Source organism: Salvelinus namaycush, chromosome 30 (assembly GCF_016432855.1).
Source record: "Salvelinus namaycush isolate Seneca chromosome 30, SaNama_1.0, whole genome shotgun sequence".
NCBI lineage: Eukaryota > Metazoa > Chordata > Actinopteri > Salmoniformes > Salmonidae > Salvelinus > Salvelinus namaycush.
The window spans coordinates 10,238,128-10,258,019 of NC_052336.1; the positions used below are offsets into that span (position 1 = coordinate 10,238,128).

General features: G+C 47.4%; 1 protein-coding gene across 1 annotated transcript in view; it reads right to left on the minus strand.

Annotated features, from left to right (window-relative positions):
• Positions 1–2,778: 2,778 nt before the first annotated feature.
• The window catches only part of LOC120025373 (protein naked cuticle homolog 1-like), a 36,920-nt gene continuing 19,806 nt past the window's right edge, over positions 2,779–19,892 (minus strand). The window contains exons 4-10 of the mRNA XM_038969915.1: positions 13,356–13,413; positions 10,093–10,199; positions 9,839–9,934; positions 8,186–8,333; positions 4,337–4,418; positions 3,999–4,159; positions 2,779–3,447 (exon numbers count right to left, since the gene is read on the minus strand). Coding sequence (XP_038825843.1) covers positions 2,909–3,447; positions 3,999–4,159; positions 4,337–4,418; positions 8,186–8,333; positions 9,839–9,934; positions 10,093–10,199; positions 13,356–13,413 — 1,191 coding nt within the window. The 3' untranslated portion in view covers positions 2,779–2,908. The remainder of the gene's footprint in view (positions 3,448–3,998; positions 4,160–4,336; positions 4,419–8,185; positions 8,334–9,838; positions 9,935–10,092; positions 10,200–13,355; positions 13,414–19,892) is intronic.

Consider the following 19,892-nt stretch of genomic DNA (forward strand, 5'->3'; position numbering starts at 1 on the left):
CCTCTAAGATGCGCGAGAGACCAGGACTGCCATGCAGAAGAAATATCAGCCCGCAAAGAGAAGCAAACTTTCTAGAGTTTTCCCCATTAGTTAACACGATCAACGTTTCCCTTTACTGTGGGAATTGTGATCGAATCAATGCAATATTAGCCACTTTCAATGCAACATACCGAAACAAAACCATGCAAGAGATTTGTTGTAGGCAGAACGCATTGGAGTAGAATTTTATTGCATTGACAAGCACAACATAGGCCGTACTCTACACAGACCGGTGGACCATAACCAATCAGAGCTGCAGTAGGCCTATATGCAAATAGACCATTGCCATATATGGATCTGTGCCATTCACTTTGAACTGTTTATACAGCATGAGTGGTGGTGAGTAGATGAGTTTGTTTTGGGATCAAAGCCAGAGCTACATGTAGCGACATGTGTACATGTGTTCATATCCTTTGCTAGTTAGTCAGTTATTAGCCCAGTTATAGATCATTTGTAGTCAGCAATGGGGGAGTGATTGCTTCCTACAAGAGCACAAAACGTGTGCATTTCTAGACATCTTTGAAAAGCAAGTCAGGTAAATTGCATATTTATCTTAAAGGGGCAGTGTAGCCAATAGGCAGAGGGTAGAATATTTTGCCTGATTCTCTGTAATAATGGTATGTGAATAATGATGCTTTTCATTTTATAAAGTGGATTCTTGCATCAAACACAACATTTTCAATCACCTCCTTGTCTGAAGGACAAGTGGATAAACAGGTTATTGTCAAGCCCTGCATGTACTTATCAAAAGTCTCATAGAATGTAGGCCTACATTGAACACCACACATTGTCTGCTACTGTAGGCTGAACGATAGAACAGCTATTCCATGTTAACATATTATGGCATGAATTGTCTCCATTGTTTTTGATGGTTGGCCAGTCAAGAAGGCCTACATTATTATCAAATAGCCACAGTAGCCTACTTGACCACTGTTAAAGGTGTACCCTAGCGGGTACAGCCTCAGTGTTCACATTAAACGCACTTCGTAAGTTGCACCGAATTTTCACAATGTTCAAGTTTGCACTCAGCAGACCTGAAATTTGCTCAGTGATGAAAAAAAATAGAGGGAACATTGCTGATTACAGTATTATCCTCTTTACCCTGACCAGATGATACTCGGTCAGGAGCTCCTGGACCCCGATGCAGGCATACCGTAGTGAACTGTCCTAAACAGTGGTGGTTGTAAGGGCTCTGATGGTTCACCTAGGGTGGGAGAAGATCTGAGAGGTCCTGTGTGGTTGGAGCTGCCTGCCCGACAGCAGGCCTTCAGCAGGGTGAGTTATGGTCTTGGTGGAGCCTGCGGGCAGGGCCTGGTGTCACCTAGCACCAGAGGAATGAGACAGACAGCTGAGAGCCTCCACCCCGGGTCCAGCCAGCGTCATAAAGAGAAGCCTTGTTGCCTGAGTGCTGGGGACACATGGCGGCCTGGTGAAACAGGTGCTGACAGCTGGGGACAGGGGGATGCCTCATGAGGGGACAGCGGTTAGGGTCATGTGTTATGATCAGACCTGGAGGATCATGGGACTGCTGTGGATTGTCAACCACCACATACTTATGATTCAGCTAATGAGAAAGAGCCTTACTGTGAACTGCTAACCACAACGATGAGACAGACACTGTTCAGAAGGCAGAGATGTACTTGAGAAGGTGTACAATGACCATTTGTGTGAAAGAACTGTGTGTGGTGATATTAGGTGGTGATATTAGAGGGAGTCAGAGTTGTATCTTTGATGGTCTAAATTGTATACATAGTGGTCTTTCAATAGGGTACATTGGGAAAATGGGGTTGAGTGAGAAATAAATGTAGATTGTTGATACAAACGTTACATTATAAATAAAGCGTATAATGTTGATAATATATGTACATACAATATGTAGGTAAAACATGTAGGAACGTTTCAACACTATATTACTGCAGATTGTATCATCCTTAAAAAATAGAACAAAATGTAACTGAAAAATAGCATCTGATTAATAACAGTAATAATAACACCAACAATTCCATTAATAACACTAGAGGTAGCAGCTGATTACAGTCTTCTATTCTCACTGAACATTTCAACATCGTTCTCTCAGGGAGGGTACTGTATTGCATGTGAGATTCAGGAGCTGGATGATCTTGTCTTCATCATATCCAGCCGATGCCTGTCAGTCCTCTGTTCTGACAGCCCAAAGTGTCTCCAATGCAACTGCACCCACAAGTGCTTTTCAAGTGGTTTTCAGTGGCGATAGGGGTGTCACAGCAGACAGGTAACACATGCTCTCACACACACTATATTCATACACACAAATCTCTCTCGCTCTCCAAACCAGACCCTCACCTCTCATTCCCCAAAACGTAGAGGTATGTGAGGATGGCAGTGCCAGTATGGCTTCGTAAAGTCACCTAGTCCATCAGAGTAGAGGGTTTCAGAGAACCAGACAGACAGAGAGGGATGAGAGGAGTCCTCTGAAAGATTACAGCCAAGTCTCTTATCTCCTTCTGTTCCTCTCAGGCTCCCCTGTTACATCCCTCTGCCCTGTCCTGCTCCTGGTTCCTGGCACACCTGAAGACCAAGACACTGTCCCGCTGCCTCACAGGGACTCTTCATGCCTGGACAACCCCATAATAACCCTCTTCACCCTGCACCTCTCCCTGTCTGTCCAACTCCTCTTGATGTCCTGTCCTCTTAGCCCACAGGGCCATGCAAGACCCAACTCCCCCAAACAGTGACACAGTTCTGGCTGTGCTGTTGCTGTGCTGTGTGGGAGGGGCCTGTCTGTCTGTAGAGTCTACTGGCCTGGCAGTGGAGCCAGGTTGAGGTGGGGCTGTGAGAAGGTGCTCTGGGGCCGGGGGCAGCAGGGCAGGGAGCTGGCTGGCTGGCTGCCTCAGGACTGGTAGAAGTGGTGGTAGTGGTGGTGGTGTTCATGGTGGTGATGATGCTCGTGCCTTTGAACCATCTGGGCCAGCCCTCCTTCATAGAGCAGCACACTGGGTAGGACCCTCACCTGCTCCTTCTCCACCACAGGCCCCACTGGAGCCCCCAGGGCTTGGTACTGCTGCTGGCCCTCCTTGGCCCTCTGCTTGTGCCTGCGGTAGGGGGCTGAGGACTGGTGGGGGGGGGCCTGGCTGGGTAGGGCCGGGGGAGGTGGGGCCCCTCTGCTCCTCATCACCCTGCCCGTGGTGGTCTGTGTGGGGTGCGTCCGGCTGTGGGTCTTGGGGGAGCGCAGGGCGTGTTTACCTGAGTCTTTACTCGGTCGTGGGGGACAAAGGGTGTCAGGGCCTGGGGCGGCGCTGCTCTCCATGGCCACCTGTGAGCGACGGTGGTGGGAGTAGGTGTGGCCGTTCTCTGGTTCATGAGAGCGAGACCTGGTCTGGTTCAATGGTCGGGTCTGTGGCTCTGCTTTCACAGGCTCTGTGGTGGGGGCTGGAGAGGGGAGAAATATAGGTCAGGATAAATAACCCATGATGGGTCAATTGATACATCACTAACTTCATTGAAAGACTGAGAACTCATAAACGTTAATATTACTAGTTCCAATACTATTTTAATGCCTTTTTCCATTTTTTCTGCTTTCTTTTTTTCACGGGACAAAGAGTATTTTTCTGCTTTGAACTAGAGGGTGTCACACTACAAAAATCCTCCCGTCAACACAGACATTTAAACAAAAGCAGCCCCATATTAAACAGAATTTAATTCACTTCATGATGTGGCCTGGCCCCTGAAGTCATATCGTATTGTGCCCTTGTGGGTCCAGATGTTTTACTGGCCAGACCTGCCTGCCTGTATCCCTCCAAGCAGGTGCTGGGGTAATGAAGCCCTCTCTTTATCTGGACACAGCTTCAAAGTACCCGGGTGCTGTGATCGGTCAGTGCCTCTAGTCTCCAATCTCTCCATCATCACCCCCGGCCCTAGCCCCCCCATCCCTCTGGCTTTCTACCCCCCCCCCCCGGACCAGCCCACCTGGGCCAGCTCACCTGCTCCAAAGCGGGATGTGTAATTCTCGATGCCGGCCAGGTCTAGGTAGTGGTTCCTGCGCTCCAGGTTCTCATCCACACAGTGGCGCTGGCAGCCCCGACTCTGACCCTGCTGGGTCAGAACCTGGTGCTGGATAGTGTGGTGGTCACTGTGATGGCGCCTGGAGGGGAGAGAGATGGGACTTTACAACAGCTTGAAGCAGTATTTTAGCTCTCTAAGATGCATTGCAAAACATACATTCTGTCGGTGTCAAAATAAATGTTATTAGTGTCAAAAATGCACAGATATACATTATTGTCTTGTAAAACATTGATGCAGGCTGTAGAACATATGTTACCTGAGGAGGGCTCGAGACTTCTTCTCCACACTTTTAAGGTCTTCAATGCACTTGTCAGTCTTGGTTCTGGGGTGGGGCATGTCTGTGAGAGAGTGAGCAGGACATTATCAAAAAGAGCAGCCACACACACACACAAGCATGCATGTCTATTTCTCTCAGAAGAAAGAAACCTTTGTTCACAGTCTTTTACTTTGAAGATCTATAAAAGAGAAAAAACAACAATGTATCATTTATTTACTCCAGGCCTCATATAAGACAAAGAATATATACAGTACCAGTCAAAAGTTTGGACACATCTACTCATTAAAGGGTTTTTCTTTATTTGTACTATTTTCTACATTGTAGAATAATAGTGAAGACATCAAAACTATGAAGTAACACATATGGAATCATGTGTTAAACAAATCAAAATATATTTGAGATTCTTCAAAGTAGCAACCCTTTTCCTTGATGACAGCTTTGCACATCCCTGGCATTCTCTCAACCAGCTTCACCTGGAATGCTTTTCCAACAGTCTTGAAGGAGTTCCTGCATATGCTGAGCACTTGTTGGCTGCTTTTCCTTCACTCTGCACTCCAACTCATCCCAAACCATCTCAATTGGGTTAGGTCGGGTGGTTGTGGAGGCCAGGTCATCTGATGCAGCACTCCATCACTCTCCTTGGTCAAATAGCCCTTACACAGCCAGGAGGTGTATTTTGGGTCATGGTCCTGTTGAAAAACAAATGATATCCCCTCTGGTTTGCGCTTAGTGGGACTGGTGTAATGCTGCAGAATGATGTGGTAGCCATGCTGTTTAAGTCTGCCTTGAATTCAAAATAAATCACAGACTGTGTCACCAGCATAGCACCCCTACACCACCTCCTCCATGCTTCACGGTGGGAACCACACACGCAGAGAACATCCGTTCACCTACTCTGCGTCTCACAAACAGACGGCGGTTGGAATCAAATCTCAAATTTGGACAGGTTTCCACCAGTCTAATGTCCATTGCTCGTGTTTCTTGGCCCAAGCAAGTCTCTTCTTCTTATTGGTGTCCTTTAGTAGTGGTTTCTTTGCAGCAATTCAACCATGAAGGCCTGATTCACACAGTCTCCTCTGAACAGTTGATGTTTCAATGTGTCTGTTACTTGAACTCTGTGAAGCAATTTCTGAGGCTGGTAACTCTAATGAACTTATCCTCTGCAGCAGAGGTAACTCTGGGTCTTCCTTTCTCGTTGCGGTCCTCATGAGAGCTAGTTTCATCATAGCGCTTGATGTTTTTTTGCGACTGCACTTAAAGCAACTTTCAAAGTTCTTCAAATTTTCCCGGATTGACTGACCTTCATGTCTTAACTTCTTATGTCTGAAGGGGCAGTATTGAGTAGCTTGGATGAAAGGTGCCCATTGTAAAACGGCCAGCTCCTCAGTCTCAGTTGCTAATATATGCATATTATTATTAGTATTGGATAGAAAACACTCTAAAGTTTCTAAAACTGTTTGAATTAAGTCTGTGAGATTAACAGAACTCATATGGCAGGCAAAAACCTGAGAAGTTCCACTTCCTGTTTGGATTTTTTCTGGGGGTGCCATATTTTCAACCAAGCTCTCATTGAATATAAAGAGAGATATGGATGGGTTTTCACTTCCTACGGCTTCCACTAGATGTCAACAGTCAATAGAACTTAGTCTGATGACTCTAATTTGAAGGGGATTCGAAGGAGACAGGAATGAGTAATCACTGCCATGAGGTGCCCACGCATTGAACTGGCGCGTTCACGTGAGAGTGAGCTCCGTTCCTTCTCTCAATTGAAGTCGATTTAATTCTCCGGTTGGAACGTTATTCAAGATGTATGTTAACAACATTCTAAAGATTGATTCAGTACATCGTTTGCCATGTTTCTACTGACTGTAACGGAACGTTTGGACATTTCATCACGTTATAGTGGTTGCGCTTTGAGACTTTGGTTAGGGTATTTGGTAAACAATTCGAAAGTAGCTAATTTGACATAAACGAACAAATCAAGCATTTATTGTGGACCTGGGATTCCTAGGACTGCATTCTGATGAATTCATCAAAGGTAAGGAAACATTTATCATGTATTTTCTGGTTTCTGTTGAGTCCAACATGGTGGCTAATTTGGCTAATCATCTGAGCTCCGTCTCAGATTATTGCATGGTTTAGATTTCCGTAAAGTTTTTTTGAAATCTGACACAGCGGTTGCATTAAGGAGAGGTATATCTATAATTCTATGTGTATTACTTGTATTATCATTTATATTTATGTTGAGTATTTCTGTTGAAACGATGTGGCTATGCAAAGTCACTTGATGTTTTTGCAACTAGTGAATCTAACACCTCAATGTAAACTCAGATTTTTTTATATAAATATGAACTTAATCAAACAAAACATGAATGTATTGTGTAACATGAAGTCCTATGAGTGTCATCTGATGAAAATAATCAAAGGTTAGTGATTACTTTTATCTCTATTCTGGTTTTTGTGAAAGCTATCTTTAGTTGGAAAAAAATGTGGTTATTGTGGTTTTGTGGTGACCTAACAATCGTTTGTAGCGCTTTCGCTGAAAAGCCTATTTGAAATCGGACACTTTGGTGGGATTAACAACAAGAATACCTTTAAAATGATATAAGACACATGAATGTCTGAGGAATTTTAATTATGAGATTTCTGTTTTTTTAATTTGGCGCCCTGCACTTCGACTGGCTGTTGTCATATCGATCCCGTTAACGGGACTGCAGCCATAAGAAGTTAAAGTAATGATGGACTGTCGTTTCTCTTTGCTTATGTGAGCTGTTCTTTTACCAAATAGGGCTATCTTCTGCATACTACCCCTAACTTGTCACAACACAACTGATTGGCTCAAACACATTAAGGAAAGAAACTCCACAAATTAACTTTTAACAAGGCACACCTGTTAACTGAAAAGCATTCCAGGTGACTACCTCATGATGCTGGTTGAGAGAATGTGCAAAGCTGTCATCAAGGCAAAGGGTGGCTACTTTGAAGAATCTCAAATATAAAATATATTTTGATTTGTTTAACACTTTTTTGGTTACTACATGATTCCATATGTGTTATTTCATAGTTTTGATTTCTTCACTATTAAATAGTAAAAATAAAGAAAAACCCTGGAATGAGTAGTTGTGTCCAAACATTTGACTGGTACTGTATATATAACCCAGAGTTTATTAATGAAGTGAGATATGTTGTGGTTTGAAATTATCATGAAGACAGCTGAAATTAGCGTGAAGACAGCCAGCTAATGTTTCGTTTTCAAAGCCTGCTTCTTTTGAATCGCTTGACGTTATAAATAGACACAACAACAGGAAGTAAACAAACAGGGCATCATATTTTGTAGCAATTAAAAAAAAAAAATCTCAATACTTGTTTACCAAGTCGTCAGTTAGAAAAGTTACGTTGAATGTAGCTATATTTTACCGACAGCTCTGAGAAGTTGGGGGTGAGGGAGAAGAAGAAACACTTTGGAGAAAAATAAAATGGTTGTGGTTATCAAACGGAGTTGGTGCATCTCTTAAGGTTTCTTTCAGAGTATTTGAAGGCACTGGGGGGGTTCTCAGCTCTGTCACTACTCCCATCATTAAAAATTAACCCCATTGTGCCGGAGAGATGGAGCAATGGAAGAAATGGAGACAGAGGCAGAGAGAGAGAGGAGTCTGACATGCCTGAAGCAGGTGCCTTTCCGCATGACAACAAACAAGACTCTGGATGTGCTGACAGCAGAAGTCAAGTAGGGGAGCCCAAAGAGCACCGCTCTCTCTATCTCCCCCTTCTGGTCCCCTGTCTGCCCATCCTCCCAGCCCTGTGATCCTCTCCCAGCCTGGTGGTTACCTGCGGGCCCCTGAGTGCAGCTCCGCCAGCGCTGGCTGGAGTCGGGGGCCACGGAGAGCTTGACCCGCAGTGTCTTGCTGCTGCTGGGGGAATGGTTGACCGACGTGTCCACCACCTCATAGATGGTGTGGAGCAGGCTGGTGATGTCCTGAGGGGGGAGGGAGAGAGAAAGCGCGAGATGGTCTGAGTTAGTGCACAGCTGACAACTCAGTTACTGTAGTCTGTCTAGCATGTTACAGGCAAACAGGAGAGATGAAGAGAAGAACATGCTGAGTTGTCAGTTGTTTTATTTCAGTGTTCTCCCTGTAAAGTGATCAGGCAGGGAGTACAAAGAGGGAGTACAAAGATGGGATAAATGCATGACAAGATATGTCTGGGAGATGGGAGGAGAAGTGCTAAAAGATGAACTAATGCACAACCCACTCTATAGCAGCTCTGCTCTTAATAGATAGAGCCTTCATTACCCTTTCTCTCTGTAGGCTTTTTATGGTGGTTAGTGTAACTTTGGAAGTAGTTCAATTAAGAGCTTTTAAAAGTATTCTCCCTCTCAATATCTCTCTCTTTCTCACTCTTTGCATGAGTCGAGTAGCTGAGGGCCATAGCACAGACCTTTGCCTCAGAGCTAAGAGTCAGACAGACAGAATAAGAAAGAGAGAACATAAGAGGGAAAATCCTGTAGGATGGGATTCCTGTAGAAAGGCCGAATAACAGCCACACAAAGTCAGTGAGCACAGAGCAGACATCTGAAATCTGTACTCGCTTAAGTCTTTAAAAGCCTGTTCAGGAAGAGAGCAACATGAACATCCACAGATGGATCAATAGCATAGTATGTTTAATTATACATATTTCAAGTCTTGTTAGCATTTTCCCTCTGAAGGTAATTACTGCATTTCTACTAATGTTCCCTGGACTGCCACTGCCAAGAAAAGGGGCTTACAAAACCACTCAGAAATTGGGACCTTTTGGGCCTGTTAGCCTAGCTTCTGCTCTCACTCCTCTAAAACGTCCAAATGCCTGCATTCCTATTGCCTTGCCTCTCTCTGAATGCAACATAAAGGCCTATTATGAGCTCTTTGGGGACTGGTACCAGATACCGTTTCAAACACTAAGACGCAAAAAAGCCTCCTATGTCATTTTTAGTTTTCCATTTTTTCATACGTCTGAAGAAATAAAGAAAGGGAGCTGGAGAAGAAAGCTATTTCCTTCTTCTTCTTCTTCTTCTTTTTGTGTGAGCTGCCGCCTGCCGCCTCATGTGCCACGGGGCCATGGGCGATGCCAAAGAAACTGGAGATCCAACCATCCAACCACACAGAGGACGGCTTCAGTCTCTTCACACCGTTTCAACTCAGCTCTCCAAAAATACAGGCCTCTCTGACTGCACTGCTCAGATCTTTACAAGGCAGCAGCCAGCCACTAGGTATCTATCACTGGAAAGGAAAAAGTCTCTTTGGTTCCTAGTGGCTGTATTATTGAAATGGATGAATGTAACTTCATCGGATTGTGTCTCACTTAGTCTATGTATGTGTATGTGTGTATTAGATTGAAAGAGGAAAAGATCATGGGCGGGAAAAGATCATGAGCGGGTAAAGAAAAGGAAAGTGCCCTGTTATGTGTTAGAGTATGTTTGAATATAAAATATGTTTGAACCCTTACCTCTCTGGTGACCTTGCCATTGTTGTCAAAATCATACAGCGTGAACGTCCACTCCTGTCTGTTGTCTTCCTCTACAGAGACGGCACACTCAAGCTCCTGAAACGAATTGCAATATAAGTATCAATACATTCACGACTGTGTGCAAGTGTGCCTCCTTCCATCCCTGAAAGAGTATTATATTGTCACTCTAGTTTTTCCCAGAAGCACTAATAAATGGTCCATGTTGGTGGTTCACAGTTCAACTTCACACTCACTTCAAACTGGAGCTGTTTCTGTGTGCCTGTGGGCGCCTGGCTCGCTCTCCCCTGCATCTTCTCCTCCACACAGCAACTGTCCACCGTCTTCTCCGGGGGCAGAGCCACTATAAGAACACACACGCAACCAAATGATCAAATACAAGTTTACTGGTCGCGTACACAGTTTAGCAGATGTTGTAGCAGGTGCAACGAAATGCTAATGTTACTAGCTCCTAACAATGCAGTAAAATGTCAAATAAAATGTAAGGAAAGAAAATACAAAAAAAGACAAGAAATCAACAACAGCGGGACGAATCTGATTAACAACCCAAATAGCACTGTAGCAGTAATCAAATGCAAACTATATGTATGTACACCGGGAGAATGTACACAAGATCAACTAAGAATGATATGTATAGCAGTAGATATATTACAGTAAGCTACGTCAAGAATCCAGTGTATAAATAAGCATAAGGCACAGACACAAAATACTTCGGGGCTTGGATGCAAATCATTGCCATGGGAAAGTGCTAGCATAGCCCCAGGAATGGGAGAGGAGGTTGATGAATAGAACATGGAACTGAACAGACATAACATGCCCTACATGCCAAGAACAGGACATGATGCTACTGTATAATGTGGCTTAAGATACTACATTCTAAAGTGGGAACATCATCTGATCTGAACATCAAAGAACCCCATGGGAGCCCTGCCTCGGTCTCTGTGCCCACTGTAGCTGAGCTCATAATGCTGGATGTTTCACTGAGTATTATAGCTTCCAGACATATAGCTCAGACACACAGCGCCCATAGGCAGGCCTCACCTCGTCTGTCACACACACATCCTATTCCACCGCTACGCACATCCTCATCAACAGTAGGCCCAAACTACAGTATCAAACCCTTATAGTGTGTCAGCCCACCAACATCTCCTACTGTAACATGTCACAGTCCTTTCATATCCTCTCATCACATCCTAATCCAACTAAAACCTCTGAGATGTTCTACAAATGAAAAAGAGACTGATAGGCCACGGGCAGAGGCCATGAATACACAGTCACTCCATGGGTCCAAGTAGTGCACTATTTACAGAATAGGGTGGCATTTCATTGGGACGCAGTTGGTGGCCATTTGGTTTTGCTTGTGCTCCTGCCCGACCAATCAGGAGATGGCTGGGTTACTGCGCATGCACACACACACACACACACATACACACCTCCCCCCCAACCCCATGTTGCACTTTGAAGTTCCATTCTCAAACCTTTTGGCCGAGGATCAGACCAGCCGGCTGTAAAACAGAATCACTAATTAATTAAGCCAAGTCAAATCTGAAACAGCGTTTGTTGTGGTCGCCAAAGGAGCAGACAGACACAACAGCCTCGTTCTCTTTCCTCCGTATCCAAGCAGATCAAAGAGAGAGGAACATGTCTGTCCCGTCTCCCGTCCCCTCGGCTGCAGGCACAATGAAAGGCAGCGTCCTGGGGAGCAAAAACTTTTTGAAGGTGGAAAATTGAACCCTGTCTTTTGATCATCACAGATGCTCAAAGGTACCATTGTACCATGCGAGGGGGCAAATCTGTTGGGTAACAAGCCCAATGTGGAGATGGTGATGCTCATCTCCAGGCTAATGAAAAGACCCAGAGGAATACTGTAGGCTATGTCCCAGAGGGCACCCTATTCCCTATGTAGACATAATCTGCTATCTCCCTCTCAGACTGACCCCCTCATCACTGAAATACAGTCGGCCTGCTCTTTATGAGTGGAACTAAATGCTGCCAGAGGATTGGCTGGTGATCTGATGGGAGTGGAGGAGGGACTGGGCTGGCACTCTCACAATGCCATCATGCCTGATCCAACAGCCCTGCCATTACACACACAAGACCGCTGTCACACACTCTCAGACCATCCACACAGAATTGAAAGCTGAGAGTCAAGCAAGTGTGACCAGACACAGAGATACAGGTTTATACAGCTGTTTGGGATTTCTAAGCGTCAGTTAATGGCCTTGTGAAAACTACATTTGAAAAGGCACAGAGGATGTAATTGCAAGATCCAAAGAGTCAAAACACACTACCATCTTGGATCCCTTTTGCTTCATCCCTCTTTGCAATTTTGCCAGCATGTTCTTTTTTAATCCTCACAAACTTTCTTTGAAAATGCTTACTGAAAACCTGAGGAAAGACAAGCTTTCATATGTGCTTTGGCCTAACGATCATCTGTAACCTCTCTCTGGCTCTCTATGTCTGTCCACTTTCATTCCTGGGATATAAAGAATCAAAAAGCCGGAATGCTCCATAACGGCTTTCATTCAAGTTTAAATGTGATTTAAGAAATCTGTTAGTGAACCCCCAGGTCTAAAGAAGAACTACTTTGATAATAAGATGTCTCTCATAAGTTCTGACTGAAATGTACCTCAAATAGTACTTACAGAGTCTGTAAGAGAACCATGGTGTGTCTACTCTTCTGAGAATGAGGGGAAGAGAAAGGGACCAAGATGGCTCCTAAGCTGACACAGAGGGATTTTGACATGAACAAGGTCTGGTGTGTGGTCATCTAACATGATCATAATTACATGTTCTATAATAGGTTGTATTTATAGTGCTTTTCACCAGGTCTTTAGGCACTTTTATGAGGAGAGGACAGTGATGAGGACCAAAGCATACCTGGCCCACCCCTTAAAATAAACAAGCCTGAGCTAACTCAACTCAACGACAAAACTAGCCAGCCGAGACACCCTGACCCACATATCTGGGCTGGTCCCATCCCAGTCTCCCCTGCTGCCAGTTAGGTAGCACAACAGAGCTCTGGGCTGGTCCCATCCCAGTCTCCCCTGCTGCCAGTTAGGTAGCACAACAGAGCTCTGGGCTGGTCCCATCCCAGTCTCCCCTGCTGCCAGTTAGGTAGCACAACAGAGCTCTGGGCTGGTCCCATCCCAGTCTCCCCTGCTGCCAGTTAGGTAGCACAACAGAGCTCTGGGCTGGTCCCATCCCAGTCTCCCCTGCTGCCAGTTAGGTAGCACAGAGGTCTGGTGCTCTTTTCAGATGAAGGGGGAGGCCTTCCACCCTGATTCCTTAATCCAAGATCACACCACACAGGGGAAAACAGAATAGATGGAGGTGGGTTGCAAAGCACAGAGGGGGAGGGGAGGGCCGGGTGAGAGAAAGGGAGGAGGAAAGGAGAAGGTAGGTAAAGGGGGAGGGAGGGGTTCCATACATCCACCTCATCAGCACATTTCAGGAGCTTAGTGGGGGGGGGGGGGGGGGGGGGGGGGGGGGGTCATACCTTCTAAACGGTAATGTTCATCACCGATTCCCTCTGCACACGCCTTGTCCAACACATCCTGGAGAAAGAGAAACAGAGACACATTTATTTTAGTGTATTTGTCACGGACCATGCACAACAAATATATATTCCACCAGATTTAGCTACAGTTTATTTCCATGTTTGTTGTCATACATACAGTAAAGAGGAAGAGTATAGACAGCATATAAACAAACTATTCTAGATGGACACTGGAGATCTACATTAGAGCCGCCAATACATACTGACATGGCTAAATCCAAATGACAGTATTCAGCTCTATATATTTGTTTGACAACTGTGAGTTGAAGCTGAGCAGAACCAGAAAGTTAGAGAAGACAGTACTGTAATTGAAGAATCTAAACAGAGTGAGCATACGACTGACTGCCACTGACACACGTACTGTGTGTCAGTGGCAGTCAGTCGTACGCTCACTCTGGAGTTGGTCAAAGAACGGCCTCAATCACTGGTCACAATTACACTCCTCCTGTGGGGAATTGTGGGTTGTCTGAGGTTATTTCCGTGACGGGGTCTATCGACATTGGGGGTAGCGATACGCTGGTGAGATTGTTTTTTCAGTCCACCCGACCCGAGCCCCTCTCCTCTCCTGGCAGCCGTGTCTGAGTGCATACCAATGGGACTGCGTGATATGTGAGCACAGTTCTTCACCATGGAAAATGCCAACTCAGGTGTCTCCGTGGCATTAAAGTCATCTGGCCCAATAACCATTACACACACACACCCTTGATCCGAGAGTTCTCTTTCACACACACCCCTGATTTACACACACACCCTCTTTTACACACAGATCAGAAAAAGCTCTCTCTCTCACTCTGGCATAGACATACACAATACTGAAAACACTCTCACACCTTAAACCTACAGAGATATAAACCCAGAGACATACTAACTACATTATAAACACAGTGCACTCTATCCCTTGTGTGAAGTACCTACTCCAGCAATCAAATAAAAAACCACTAAAACAACACCTGAGCTGCTTGATCTAGTCTATGTGGAGCTACTAGCTCTCTCCCCTCTCCTCTCTGTGTTAAAGAGGGGGATTTATGAGAGTGAGAAGGTGTGGGAGGGATTTGGGTTTAATCCAGTAGAGAGGTAGAGTTCAGCTGGTGTGATCCTAGCCCAGTCAGCCTAGTAGAGCAGCTCTGCAGTGTACCCAGTGGGGTGGCCCCTCAGGAGGAGAATACACCACATCACTGACTGACTGACTGACTAAAGCACACTAAATATGGAGTAGGGTGCCATTTGGGACACTGCTTGACTGAGACTGTCTGAATCATTAAAACCTCCTCAGGATGTAGCCAGGTTCCTCTCTCTCCCTCTGAGCTGAAACCTTACCAGCCTGCTATTTAAACTAGGCCTGACCCAGGCGAATTTGGTCAGGCCCAAAAGAAGCCAGCCCAAGAGATAAAAATCAGACACTGACTGTGTGGAAAGATTGAGAGTGGAGATGGAGAGAAGAGGGGAGTGGGTGGTGGGGAGAGAGTTATATGAAGCGGTGTTGTGTTGCTGCTTAGGCGCTCAGCCCCTGCCTACTTTGCGAGGCAGCCAGCAGAGCAGTCTGCAGCAGACAGGGTAAGTAACAGGAGAGGCTCTCCATGTGTACGCTGCTTTAAAAGATATCCCTGTCCAACAAGAACACACTCAGAGACCTGAATGTCTCAACACTGCTGAAATCCTGCTGCCAGCACACATCTGTAACGCATTTCTGAATGCCTTGTATTTACAGATCCTCAGCGGGGGGCTCTGAATGTAGTACAGATTAAGCTGTAGTGTGTGTGTGTGTGTGTGTGTGTGTGTGTGTGTGTGTGTGAGAGTGAGAGTGAGAGTGAGAGTGAGAGTGAGAGTGAGAGTGAGAGAGAGAGAGAGAGAGAGAGAGAGAGAGAGAGAGAGAGAGAGAGAGAGAGAGAGAGAGAGAGACGGAGCTGCAGTCAGATGGTTGTCCCTGAGTGGCGTCAGGACTATCTCTGCAGGTCAGGCAGAGTTCTTCAGGTCAGAGGAGGAGGGCTCTGGAGCACCAGCTGACAACTTAATTGTCAGTAGTACTGCAGCCAGCATTGGCGCCACAGAGCTCCAGGTCTACAGTATTCTTCACAATTAAGGTCCAGGCCTGTACAGTAACTCCAGCCCAGGCCCCAGCCTCCTTCCATAAACCCCCAGAAAAATCCCCCCTCAATCAACATTCCTCCAGCCTCTTACACTCAGTATTGAGTCGAGAACATTTTCTGTTTTTGATGAATGACACAAAATGGAGGGATTAGCCAAGAACATGAGAACAGGAGAAAGAGGAATGTGCTAATTGGTTGTTGTCTGTGATGATGGATGGCAACAGTATTATTAGTATGCTGGGGGTGCTCCGGGATCTGCTCTTGGCATCTCTGCTTAATGTTGAAAATGTTCTTATACATTCAGTAAAAACCCCCTTCTTGTTTCTCTCTCTCACTCCCTTTGCCCCTCTCCCCCTCTATCACCACCTCACCCCCTTTCTCGCCCCCTTCTCGTTTCTCTCTCACTCCCTCTCCCCTGCCCCTCTCCCCTCTCGTTCCTCTCTCACTCCCTTCTCGTTTCTCTCTCACTCCCTGCCCCTCTCGTTTCGCTCTCACTCCTCTCTCCTTTCCTCTCTTTCTCTCTCTCACTCCCCCTCTCGTTTCCCTCTCCCGCGCCCTCTCTCTCACCCCCTTCTCATTTCTCACTCCCTCCCCCTCTCCATCACTCACTCCCCCTCTCCTCACTCACTCACTCCTCCACTCCTCACTCACTCACTCCTCCACTCCTCACTCACTCACTCCTCCACTCCTTCACTCACTCCTCCACTCCTTCACTCACTCCTCCACTCCTTCACTCACTCCTCCACTCACTCACTCACTCCTCCACTCACTCACTCCTCCACTCACTCACTCCTCCACTCACTCACTCACTCACTCCTCACTCACCCTCTCCTCACTCACTCACTCCTCCTCTCACTACCCCCTCTTCATCACTCTCCCTCTCTCTCTCAACCCCTCCTCTCACTCACTCCCCCTCTCCACTCACTCACTCCCCCTCTCCACTCACTCACTCCCCCTCTCCACTCACTCACTCCCCCTCTCCACTCACTCACTCCCCCTCTCCACTCACTCACTCCCCCACTCACTCACTCCCCCACTCACTCCTTCCCTCACTCCTTCACTCACTCCTTCACTCACATTTTTCCTCCCTCACTCCCTCTCCCCCTCTCCTCACTCACTCACTCCCCCTCTCCACTCACTCCCCCTCTCCACTCACTCCCCCTCTCCACTCACTCCCCCTCTCCACTCACTCCCCCTCTCCACTCACTCACTCCCCCTCTCCACTCACTCACTCCCCCTCTCCACTCACACCCCCTTCTCCACTCACTCACTCACACCCCCCTCTCCACTCACTCACTCACACCCCCCTCTCCACTCACTCACTCACACCCCCCTCTCCACTCACTCACTCCCCCTCTCCACTCACACCCCCTTCTCCACTCACTCACTCACACCCCCCTCTCCACTCACTCACTCACACCCCCCTCTCCACTCACTCACTCACACCCCCCTCTCCACTCACTCACTCACACCCCCCTCTCCACTCACTCACTCACACCCCCCTCTCCACTCACTCCCCCTCTCCACTCACTCACTCCCCCTCTCCACTCACTCACTCCCCCTCTCCACTCACTCACTCCCCCTCTCCACTCACACCCCCTTCTCCACTCACTCACTCACACCCCCCTCTCCACTCACTCACTCACACCCCCCTCTCCACTCACTCACTCACACCCCCCTCTCCACTCACTCACTCCCCCTCTCCACTCACACCCCCTTCTCCACTCACTCACTCACACCCCCCTCTCCACTCACTCACTCACACCCCCCTCTCCACTCACTCACTCACACCCCCCTCTCCACTCACTCACTCACACCCCCCTCTCCACTCACTCACTCACACCCCCCTCTCCACTCACTCACACCCCCCTCTCCACTCACTCACTCACACCCCCCTCTCCACTCACTCACTCACACCCCCTCTCCACTCACTCACTCACTCACACCCCCTCTCCACTCACTCACTCACTCACACCCCCTCTCCACTCACTCACTCACTCACACCCCCTCTCCACTCACTCACTCACACCCCCTCTCCACTCACTCACTCACTCCCCCTCTCCACTCATTCACTCACTCCCCCTCTCCACTCACTCACTCCCCCTCTCCACTCACTCACTCACTCCCCCTCTCCACTCACTCACTCACTCCCCCTCTCCACTCACTCACTCACTCCCCCTCTCCACTCACTCACTCACTCCCCCTCTCCACTCACTCCCTCCCCCTCTCCACTCACTCACTCCCCCTCTCCACTCACTCACTCACTCCCCCTCTCCACTCACTCACTCACTCCCCCTCTCCACTCACTCACTCACTCCCCCTCTCCACTCACTCACTCACTCCCCCTCTCCACTCACTCACTCACTCCCCCTCTCCACTCACTCACTCACTCCCCCTCTCCACTCACTCACTCACTCCCCCTCTCCACTCACTCACTCACTCCCCCTCTCCACTCACTCACTCACTCCCCCTCTCCACTCACTCACTCACTCCCCCTCTCCACTCACTCACTCACTCACTCCCCCTCTCCACTCACTCACTCACTCACTCCCCCTCTCCACTCACTCACTCACTCACTCCCCCTCTCCAGTCACTCACTCACTCCCCCTCTCCAGTCACTCACTCACTCCCCCTCTCCAGTCACTCACTCACTCCCCCTCTCCAGTCACTCACTCACTCCCCCTCTCCAGTCACTCACTCACTCCCCCTCTCCAGTCACTCACTCAATCCCCATCTCCAGTCACTCACTCAATCCCCATCTCCAGTCACTCACTCAATCCCCATCTCCAGTCACTCACTCAATCCCCATCTCCAGTCACTCACTCAATCCCCATCTCCAGTCACTCACTCAATCCCCATCTCCAGTCACTCACTCAATCCCCATCTCCAGTCACTCACTCAATCCCCATCTCCAGTCACTCACTCAATCCCCATCTCCAGTCACTCACTCAATCCCCATCTCCAGTCACTCACTCAATCCCCATCTCCAGTCACTCACTCACTCCCCCTCTCCACTCACTCACTCACTCCCCCTCTCCTTTCACTCACTCACTCCCCCTCTCCTCCCCCTCACTCACTCCCCCTCTCCTCCCCCTCACTCACTCACTCCCTCTCTCCTCCATCACTCCATCACTCCCTCCATCACTCCCTCTCATTTCTCTCATCCCCTCATCAAAAGACCTGGCCGCTAAATGGCAGGAGGAATATGATAAGAGAAACAACAGAACTAGGCAGAAAAAAATCATTTGAAGTATATTTTTTCTCTTCTACTTTCTAGAATGTGCTGTTCAGAGAACTGGGCAATTCGACACACACTCAAAGTTTGAACTCAGACCAGAACTACCCAAAATTCCCCATCTTAAAATTCCTCTGGTCCTAGCAGTGAAGTGACAATGTATCTCGTTCTTTCTTTCAGGGCCATGTCCCAAAGGAACAATAAGGCCACTCTCTTTGTCCAGCAGCTCCAGGGCCTGTTGTGGCCCCGTCAGCAGGCATTAATGGAGCTACAATAACACTTTCAGTGAGGCTCAGGTCCTCACCAGGCAGGCAGACGGCTGGATCAGCTTTATTCAGCGCTATGAGAATGAAGTTTAATCCCCTGAACCTCACGTCTGACTCTGGTGGTGACACTGAGCACTCCATTGTCTTCAGCGCCTCCCTGCCACCTCAGCATCTCCATTTAGATCAATGGAGGACCTGGCCCAGGCCCGCACCCCTCAGGCCCTCACCCTTCTCTACTGTGGGACTGACTGCTCTTTTCTTCCTGGGGACCTCACAGGGACCCCACAGCTCCCAGGTTTGAGGATTTGGGAATACTGACTAGTGACCTATGTCCTCTTTTAGGGGGTTCTAAAAAAGGTTTAGGACTTGTTTTAGTTCATTGATGGATTCTTGGCTGGCTCAATAGATGAAAGATTTCACACAGGATGCTTACTGATTTTTTTAAATTCACACTTCAAAGTTGTTTCATCCTCTGCTTCAGGGCCAATGTGGGATTCAATACACAAGTGACGATATCAAAGAATAATTTATACTATTCTTAAAATGTTTTTCAGTGATTGCATCTTTTGTTCAGCCAACCTTTATTCTTTATCTTCAATGACCGTGTTTTCCACTGGCTATAAGCATGGTAATCAGCTGACCTTAAAAGAGCCATCCATCTTGACCTGTCGTGTCAGGCCAATGAGCCAATCACAGGCCTGCCTGGTGACCTTTGTCCTATGTGGGGTCAAGGGTCACAATAGGAGTGCAGCTTAAGGCAAACAGTCAGGGACAAGGCCAAGAGCTGCACCACTTTAATCATCTCAAGTAGACCTCAATGAACACTGCATCTTCCTGGATCTTTCATACCTTCAGTAACCGTCTTCCATACTATATATGCTAATCAAAT